The sequence below is a fragment of the Podarcis liolepis genome (assembly GCF_965112155.1).
Source record: "Podarcis liolepis genome assembly, chromosome: 9".
NCBI lineage: Eukaryota > Metazoa > Chordata > Lepidosauria > Squamata > Lacertidae > Podarcis > Podarcis liolepis.
In genome coordinates this window covers 10,798,133-10,808,263 of record NC_139564.1, presented here as the reverse complement: position 1 = coordinate 10,808,263, position 10,131 = coordinate 10,798,133, and the positions used below count along the sequence as shown (strand labels likewise).

General features: G+C 45.0%; 1 protein-coding gene across 1 annotated transcript; it reads left to right on the top strand.

The window, feature by feature from the left end:
- The first annotated feature begins 1,139 nt into the window (after window positions 1–1,139).
- LOC310685970 (16 kDa beta-galactoside-binding lectin-like) lies at window positions 1,140–8,325 on the top strand. The gene is made up of 5 exons (XM_083459129.1): window positions 1,140–1,195; window positions 3,458–3,511; window positions 3,597–3,676; window positions 5,791–5,962; window positions 8,128–8,325. Exons 1-5 carry the CDS (start codon window positions 1,187–1,189, stop codon window positions 8,281–8,283), a joined length of 471 nt encoding a protein of 156 aa, XP_083315255.1. The 5' UTR covers window positions 1,140–1,186; the 3' UTR covers window positions 8,284–8,325.
- Window positions 8,326–10,131: the final 1,806 nt, after the last annotated feature.

The window sequence follows — 10,131 nt, the reverse complement described above, 5'->3', positions numbered from 1 at the left end:
ATATTTTAATGCTGTATTTTAATTTTGTTTTTAAGTTGTAATCATTCAACTTGTTTGCCTGTAAGACAGAGTTGTTCCGCCTAGCCTTTGGCTTGGAGCCAGTTTGATTCCCTCCCTCTCTTTCTTTTTTCTTTTCCTTCTCCTCCTGCGATGAGCCTACATTTTAATATTTTAATGTTTCAATATTTTAATGCTGTATTTTAATTTTGTTTTTAAGTTGTAATCATTCAACTTGTTTTTATTATTGCTTGTAAGCCACTCTGAGCCCGGCCTTGGCTGGGGAGGGCGGGGTATAAATAAAAATTATTATTATTATTATTATTTATGACCTGGAAGTTGTATGCCGGCTCCCTTGGCCAGTAAAGTGAGATGAGTGCCGCAACCCCAGAGTCGGCCACGACTGGACCTAATGGTCAGGGGTCCCTTTACCTTTACCCCTCTGACATTTGCTGTGTCCACAGCTGAGGCTTCTCCAGATTCCAGAAGATGTGGGAAGGGACACTTCTGCATTGGCCTAGACTAGCAAGTTCTCAGTTCTATAGTATCAGCAGCTGGTAGGAAGCCAGTGTGGTGTAGTGGTTAGAGCCATTCCAGACTACAACAGGCAAGACCTGGTTCAAATCCCCACTCGTCCACGAACCAATCACCTTATTCCACTGAAGACCATTTATTTCCTTGGCTCACTTGTTTGCTGACCTATCTTTTTTGCTCTGCTGGCACCCAAAACCCAGATCAAAGTAAAAAATAGAATGGACAAGTGTTCCAGTGAGTGCCAGCCAGGAAGCTGCTGATAATCAATTGCATAAAGCCGACTTTGCCAACCTTGTGCTTTCCAGGTATTTTGGACTACAAATCCCATCAGCCCATCTAGCACAGGTGATGGGAGCTGTAGTCCGAAAAGCAAGAGGTTAGGGTGGGCCGGCAAAGCAAACTAGCTTCAGCTGTTTGAGAGTATCATCAGTGCTCCCATTCATCTGATTTTTGCCAATCAACCCAGGTTTTCTCTGCCTTGCATTTCTGGGTATCTGAACAGATCACCCACTCACAGCAGACCCTTTTTGTCATGTGATGCTGTTCCTCCAGCTATTTAAAGCAGCTGGGGCTTGTTCTGCTAAAACTGCAGAGCTGAGATTAGACAGAAGAAAAGGTTGCTTACTTGTTGGCCAGACTCCTGCAAGAGCGTCCCATGGATTGTGTGAGTTCCAGGTCTCTCTGGTTCTTAGAATAGGAGACGGTTCGGAGGGAGGCTGCAGTATAAACTGCTGGGACTAAGCAATTCTAGAAACCTGAAAGTGTTAATAGGTAGCTTGTTCTTGCAGGAGACGAGTAAGCTTGTTTCCTAGATGACAAGTGTTGCTTGTGCTTTTGTATCTTGTTTCTAGTTCCTTGCTAAATATTGTTGGTGCTTTGTCAGGGTGTGTGTGTGTCCTGTTAATGCAGTACAGTGGTACCTCGGGTTAAGTACTTAATTCGTTCCAGAGGTCCGTTCTTAACCTGAAACTGTTCTTAACCTGAAGCACCACTTTAGCTAACGGGGCCTCCTGCTGCTGCCGCGCCGCCAGAGCACGATTTCTGTTCTTATCCTGAAGCAAAGTTCTTAACCTGAGGTACTATTTCTGGGTTAGAGGCGTATGTAACCTGAAGCGTATGTAACCCGAGGTACCACTGTACCATCAATACACACAAAGCTTTCTGGAGCTTAGAAAAAGACTGGTCTCTGTCCCTAGCAGCTTACAGTCCAAAAATCTGCCCATGGGAAAGGCAAGTACAGTGTAATTTAATGGGAAGTGGGTGGATAAATGTGGTTTTGTATTAAAAGAAAAACTAATCCCTTTCACATATGGGGTATTCGGGAGCCCATATGGAGTCCTTGAGTGGGTTCCCTATCGGTAGGAGAAAACAACAGAGGCCAACCAGAGAATATTGAGAAGCAAAGCAGCTAGTAAGCCTGATCTTTATTAAAGGGACTGTCATAACAGGGTCCCCACTCATTACACACAGGAGGGAGGAAGAACCCTGAACAATGGTGCACAAGCCCTTATATAGACTTTTGAAATTGCCCACCCTGTAGTCCAAGACCACACCCCTAAAACATCCTACATACATCACAAAAGGAGATGGTCTACAACATAGGAGGCGGTCTACAGCAGAAATCATGCCTGCCAGGATACCTGATAATGGTCACTGATTGCTTTACCTGGGCAGCCTGGCCATTCTTTTGTGATGGTAAATACTTTAGTTCAGGCTTCTTCAACCTTGGCCCTCCAGATATTTTTGGCCTACAACTCCCATGATCCCTAGCTAGCAGGACCAGTGGGCAGGGATGATGGGAATTGTAGTCTCAAAACATCTGGAGGGCAGAGGTTGAGGAAGCCTGCTTTAGTTCCTGAATCCAGGTCGCAGGCTCGTCCTATTCAATACACAAATACGGCCTTAAGACAGGATTTGCAAGCAAAAAGACAATGGGAAGGCTTTCCCTATTTGCCTCCCTTACTGCAGAGGAATATTTGAGGAGAGTCAAAATGGCTTCAGGATTGCTCTATTTCAGACACATGGTTCATATATTTAGATATGTGTGCATTTATGAATATTCATTCTATATCGGAGACCTTAAAATTCTTATAACAGTGTGCTCAAAGGGGAATGGGTTTGAAGTAAGGACTTCACAGAAAATGTGGGTTTGGCAGAATGCATATTTGAGTGAATTGGCCCAATTGATCTGTGGTGTTATTTATTCACAGTAGTTTTACATTGCCCAGTGATGGAGTTCTTGGGACCAGCGCCATCTTTTTTAAATGAACAAGGAATAAAGGGGGGGGGGCGGAAGGAGGAAAACTCTGGAGGTCCAGTGGAGTTCAGCCTTCTGACCCTAAGCAGCTAATGACTCCTGGAAAAAAAGTAGAAAAAAAAGTCAGTTCCTGAAAAGCTTTCCTACCCCTGCTCTAACAAATGAGATGAGTACTTTTCCGAGCACAATTCAAAGTGTTGGTGCTGACCTTTAAAGCCCTAAATGGCCTCGGTCCTGTATACCTGAAGGAGCATCTCCACCCCCATCGTTCAGCCTGGACACTGAGATCCAGCGCTGAGGGCCTTCTGGTGGTTCCCTCATTGCTAGAAGTGAGGTTACAGGGAACCAGGCAGAGGGCCTTCTTGGTAGTGGCGCCCACCCTGTGGAACGCCCTCCCACCAGATGTCAAAGAGATAAACAACTACCTGACATTCAGAAGACATCTTAAGGCAGCCCTGTTCAGGGAAGTTTTTAATATTTAACGCCGTACTGTTTTTAACACTTGATTGGGAGCTGCCCAGAGTGGCTGGGGAAACTCAGCCAGATGGGCAGGGCATAAATAATAAATTATTATTATTATTATTATTATTATTATTATTATTATTATTATGCATGTGCTTCTTGTTTATGGACTCATAGCCGGCTGCTTCCTTTTCTTCTGTATTGTAGGCTTTGTGTCCTAACCTTGATGCATGGGATGAGCCTTGCTCCAGCCCAAAGACTGTAAGAGCACCAATTCCCCTTCCTCTGCTGAATCCCACCGTGTCACCGCTGCAGCTCAATTTGTGTCTCATTTCTCTTTCTGCAGAAATTGACTGCCACTGAATTTGAACTTGAGCAAGGAGACACCATTCAAGTGAAAGGGATGATCTTGCCAGGTGCCAAAGAGTATGTTGTTCTTGTGTTCTTATTTCCCTCCCCGCCAATTTTTATTTATCGTTTTCATTTTTACACTTATACAATAACAACGCTATACAATAACAACAATAACAACGCTTCACTTTTAAAAAAGAAAAACAAACCACAATTAATATCCACTCCACTTCCACCCCTTCCATTCTTCGTTTTGCACATTCTAATTTCCCCCTACATCTTATTCTTTCTCAGCTTTATATCTCAATATTTCTTACTGCTGAATTTATTTTGTTACTGTTAACTTTTTGATAGGTTTACAATACATTTCCAAATAATCTATAAAACATTTCCAGTCTTCTTCGAATACTCCCTGCCCCTGTTCCCTTGTTCTATTTGTCAGTCTTGCCATTTCTATATATTCTATGAATAGAATAATTTTATCTATTCATCTGCATCTGCCCTTAGGGTGAAAGGTGGGTAAGGAATAAAGAACCAGCAGCATGTGTCTCTATCCTGTCATTCCTGTGTTTGGATGTGTTTTTCCACGAACTATCTTGGATCCAAATTCAGAAACAGAATGACCTAGCTTGAGGTTGAATCCTGACAAGACAGAAGTACTGTTTTGGGGGGGACAAGAGGCGGGCGTGTGTGGAGGACTCCCTGGTTCTGAATGGGGTAACTGTGCCCCTGAAGGACCAGGTGCGCAGCCTGGGAGTCATTCTGGACTCACAGCTGTCTATGGAGGCGCAGGTCAATTGTGTGTCCAGGGCAGCTGTTTATCAGCTCTACCTGGTACTCAGGCTGAGACCCTGTCTGCACGCGGACTGACTCGCTAGAGTGGTGCATGCTCTATTATCTCTTGCTTGGACTACTGCAATGCGCTCTATGTGGGGCTACCTTTGAAGGTGACCCAGAAACTACAACTAATCTAGAATGCGGCAGCTAGACTGGTGACTGGGAGCGGCCACCGAGACCATATAACACTGGTCTTGAAAGACCTACACTGGCTCCCAGTACGTTTCCGAACACAATTCAAAGTGTTGGGGCTGACCTTTAAAGCACTAAATGGCCTTGAAGTATACCTGAAGGAGCGTCTCCACCCCCATCGTTCTGCCCGGACACTGAGGTCCAGCGCCGAGGGCCTTCTGGCAGTTCCCTCCCTGCGAGAAGCCAAGTTACAGGGAACCAGGCAGAGGGCCTTCTTGGTAGTGGCACCCGGCTGTGGAATGCCCTCCCACCAGATGTCAAAGAGAACAACAACTATCAGACTTTTAGAAGACGTCTGAAGGCAGCCCTGTTTAGGGAAGCTTTTAATGTTTAATAGGTTATTGTATTTTAGTGTTTTGTTGGAAGCCGCCCAGAGTGGCGGGGGAAACCCAGCCAGATGGGCGGGGTATAAATAATAAATTATTATTATTATTATTACTAGCTGCATTTTAAGCCTGAGAAGAGTATTCCCAGAGCACTGATTAACTTTCAAAGCAGTGGATCCCTTTCGGAGGCCATCTTCCAACATGGGTGTAGCCCCCCCACCTGTCATCATCCTCTGTCTGGCTCTGTCTAGAAGATTCGGAATGAAATGTCTCAACAACCATTGTTTTAAGTTACCTTCTTTTGACCCCAAGTGTTCAGAAAAACCTGCCAAAATCTTTCTACCATTTCTACTGTTAGTTACCGTATTTTTCTCTCTATAAGACGCACCAGACCACAAGACGCACCTAGTTTTTGGAGGAGGAAAACAAGAAAAACAATATTCTGAATCTCAGAAGCCAGAACAGCAAGAGGGATCGCTGCGCAGTGAAAGCAGCAATCCCTCTTGCTGTTCTGGCTTCTGTGATAGCTGCGCAGCCTGCATTCGCTCCATAAGATGCACACACACTCCCCTTACTTTTTAGGAGGGAAAAAGTGAGTCTTATAGAGCAAAAAATACGGTAAGTTAGCAATGCCACTGCCCCCTGAGGCAGTTTGTTCCAGCTCTTGCTGTTTCTAAATGTATGATGTGAATGTGGCCCTTCAGTCCCAAGTTCGAATTGTAGAGTTGGAAGGGGCCTTAGAGTCATCTAGTCCAACCCCTGCAATGCAGTCACCAGTAACACTTTCACCCTGAGTTCACGTTTTCCCTCCCTGCATTGGTCATCCTCTTAAAGGTTTTCCGTCAATCTGGGCGAAGACTGTGACAATCTCATCCTTCAATTCAACCCGCGCTTTGACAACCAGAATGACACGAGCTCCATTATCTGCATGTCCAAAAAACATGGGGTGTGGGGGAAAGAAGAGAGGATAACCGACTTCCCTTTTGAGAAAGGTGGCAAATTTAAGGTGAGCACTTAGCTGTATATCATAGAATCTTAGAATTGGAAGGGGTCCTAGGGTCATCTAGTCCAACAATTCAGGAATCTCAGCCAAAGCAGCCATGGCAGTTGGCCACCCAACCTCTGTGTAAGAACCTCCAAGGAAGGAGAGTCCACAACCTTCTAAGGGCATCTGTTACATTGCTGAACAGCTCTTAGCCTCCAGAGCAGGAGAACACAAGCTTGCTCCATCCTCTACACAACAACCCTTTTGATATTTGAAGATGACTATCCTATCTCTTGTTGACCTTGTCCATGGAGTTTTCTTGGCAGGGATACAGCAGTGGCTTGCCGGTTCCTGCTCCAGGTGGATCACGTTTGGTCAAAACTCTCCACTATGACCTGTCCATCTTGGGTGGCCCTGCACGGCATAGCTCATAGCTTCTCTGAGTTATTCAAGCCCCTTCACCATGGCCAGGCAGTGATCCCCTGGACTGCAAGAAGACCAAACCTATCCATTCTGAAGGAAATCAGCCCTGAGTGCTCACTGGAAGCTGAGGCTCCAATACTTTGGCCACCTCATGAGAAGAGAAGACTCCCTGGAAAAGACCCTGATGTTGGGAAAGATGGAGGGCACAAGGAGAAGGGGACGACAGAGGACGAGATGGTTGGACAGTGTTTTCAAAGCTACTAACATGAATTTGACCAAACTGCGGGAGGCAGTGGAAGACAGGAGTGCCTGGCGTGCTCTGGTCCATGGGGTCATGAAGAGTCGGACACGACTAAACAACAACAACAACAGCATCCTATCTCCTCTCACTCTCCTCTTTCCCATGCTAAACATGCCCAGCTCCTTCAACCATTCCTCATAAGGCTTGGTTTCCAGACCCTTGATCCATCTTGGTTGCCCCCCTCTGCACACATTCCAGCTTGTCAACATCCTTCTTAAATTGTGGCACTCGGAACTGGACTAGATCAGCAATATCAAAGGGTGTGTGTGAATGGAGCAGGCAGGTGTGTGGCTTCTGCAGGGGGTGGTCTCTGTGGAGGGAGTGTTTTGGGGGTGCTGAACCTGCAACCCTCCAGATGAAATTGCGCTCCCAACTCCCATCAGCCCCAGCTAACATGACCGGTAGTCAGACACAATGGGACCAATAATCCAGCAACATCTGGTGAACTCCGGGTTCCCCTGTGAACGGGGGGAGACTTCCTTGTAACATAGCAGGGTTCAGTTTATGTGTGCAGAACAACGGTTGGGGGTCTGGCATGTGTGAGCAGTACTTGTATGGGATTTTTAAACTGTGTGTTAAAAATCAACCCATCATTGCCTATGGAAATCTAGCTTGTAAGTGGGCCTGTCTAATCTCTGTTGGGAGGGACTTTCTCAGAATTTGGGTCCCTAATATCTAATGCGTAGCTTTAGATACCACCTTGCCAACAAAGGCCTGTATAGTTAAAGCTATGGTTTTCCCAGTAGTGATGTATGGAAGTGAGAGCTGGACCATAAAGAAGGCTGATTGCCAAAGAATGGATGCTTTTGAATTATGGTGCTGGTGAGACTCTTGAGAGTCCCATGGACGGCAAGAAGATCAAACCTATCCATTCTGAAGGAAATCAGCCCTGAGTGCTCACTGGAAGGACAGATCCTGAAGCTGAGGCTCCAATACTTTGGCCACCTCATGAGAAGAGAAGACTCCCTGGAAAAGACCCTGATGTTGGGAAAGATGGAGGGCACAAGGAGAAGGGGACGACAGGGGACAAGATTGTTGGACAGTGTTCTCGAAGCTACAAACATGAGTTTGACCAAACTGCGGGAGGCAGTGGAGGACAGGAGTGCCTGGTGTGCTCTGGTCCATGGGGTCACGAAGAGTCAGACATGACTAAATGACTAAACAACAACAACAAGCTTCTGGTGCAAACAAACAATGCATCACTAGCAGAAAATCGACCCATACCAACAGGTTAACCTGGATTAATAGCATTTATTTAACTCTCTGTAGATAAGAGTAAAATGGGGGTGCAAGGCAATTCTGATGCGCCCTAGACTGCCACACTTGGGGTCAGAACAGCCTGGGGTGCCCTTGCAGGAACCATTCCTTTAAAAGCTTTCAAATGCTGCCTGGGACATGTGTTTTGTTTTTAAAGTGTGTGGTGTCCCCCGCTGGTCATGATTATTCCTTTTATTTCTTGTAGCTTTCCTTCATTCTTTACACTTATGAGATCAAGGTGCAGCTGGCAGACGGCCATGACATCTTCTTCCCCAACAGGCTGGGCCTGGAGACCATCAAGTACGTTGCAGTGGAAGGAGACGTCAGGATCGAAGCCCTCAGATTTCTCAGATTATCCTAGTCCCAAGTCACTGTTGTCTTGTTACATGTCTGAATAAACATAGCTTGTGCTCTTCAATACATGTCATTTCACATGGTTTTATTTTGTAAGAGGGAGGAAGGGGGCAATTTTCAGGCCAGGAGCTACTGCCATTATTATTATTATTATTATTATTATTATTATTATTATTATTTACTCTGCCCATCTGACTGGGTTTCCCAAGCCCCTCCAGGTGGCTTCCAGCACATATGAAAACATAATAAAATGCCAAACATTTAAAATGTTAAGAGTTTTCAACATACGATACAATAAGAACCCAACTAGCGTAAAAAAACACAACAACGGAAAATTAAGGATAAAGGAGCAAAAGAGGAAAGAAAGAAAGAAAAGAGAGAAATAAATTAATATAATAAAACACAAAGAGACGATAGAGAAGAAGAAGAGGAGGAGGAGTTTGGACTTGATATCCCGCTTTATCACTACCCGAAGGAGTCTCAAAGCGGCTAGAGAGAGATATAGAATCTCCTATCACACTTGTTTCTTAATTTTCAATCTGCAGACAGAGAATTTAATTCTCCCAGCGCTTCCTCCTTCCTCAGTCTCACCCCCCCCCCCAAATCACTCTAGCTTGCCTTTCAAACGGCTCCCTTTCTCTTTGGTCTATTACCTCTCTGAATCTACCTTCATTTATCCTGATTATATGTCTTCAGAGATCAAAACATTCATATGAATAACATTAATTGAGAACCATAAAAAATTAAAGATCTTTGAGAATGGGTGGGGGTGGGGGTGTTGAGGAAAAAAGCCTTTGAGGGCCACATTCCACTGGTGAGTTGGGGTTGGGGCCCAATATAGGTTGAGGAACAAATGGAAGTTTTTCCTTTATGGCTTCTGTGCTCACACAGGCAGAGCACTTTGCAACAGTAGACCCTACCCCAAAGCGACGGGTCAGGTCGTAGTTTAGACATGGAATGCCTGCTCTACCTGCACAAGGTCCCTGGTCCAATTCTTGGCTCAATTCTCCGGGTAGGACTAGGAATGTCCCTTATCCGAAACCTTCGACAGGCTCTGCCAGTCAGTCAGGGCTGGATTTAGGTTTGATGAGGCCCTAAACTACTGAAGGTAATGGGGTCCTTTATATGGGGCAGCTGTCTACCAGCTCCACCTGGTACGCAGGCTGAGACCCTACCTGCCCATGGACTGTCTCACCAGAGTGGTGAATGCTCTAGGTGTAGCACCCTGCTTGTGGTTAACGCTTAGCTGGAATGAAATATTCAACGCAGCAATAGAGAAATTAAAATAATTATTTATTTGTCAGACAAATAAATGAGAGGCACAGTGGTATATGGTTACCAAGCTCTGGCCTGGCCTCCTGCCATTATGGCCAGCACTTATATTCCCTTAATCCAGCCCCCTTTGCTCCTCCTTGGGCTGCCTCTGTCCAATCAGCCTGGTTGGATTTCCTATTGGCTGATTGCTATAACCAATCACAAAAAGATACACCCATATCCTTCTGTCCTTATAAGGAACACAAACAGCTATATATTGTTACATCTATAAATGACAAATAAGTAGTAATATATCTTACATGTGTCTCAACAAGGAATCTTAATTACCAGCTCACCTCTTGCCCTCCCTGCCCTATTGCCTTCTAAAACAAATGGTTAATCTTAAATTTTTATCTTAAACATATGTCAAGGATCTTGAGTTTCACATCAACATTGAAAGATATCCTTCATTTGAAGGTTTCTAAACAAATGTCTGACAGCTAATATATCAGGACAGCATTTGATGGCGTCTTCTTGTCTGGCAGGGGGCTGGACTGGTGGCTGACTTAATTCCAGGATAAATACAACTCTTCTAGCATTT

Excerpts from the sequence above, each read along its gene's own strand:
- LOC310685970 (XM_083459129.1), top strand. Across the intron at positions 3,512-3,596 it reads CTTGCTCCAGCCCAAAGACT|AAATTGACTGCCACTGAATT; the intron begins GTAAGAGCACCA and ends CTCTTTCTGCAG. Across the intron at positions 5,963-8,127 it reads AGAAAGGTGGCAAATTTAAG|CTTTCCTTCATTCTTTACAC; the intron begins GTGAGCACTTAG and ends TATTTCTTGTAG.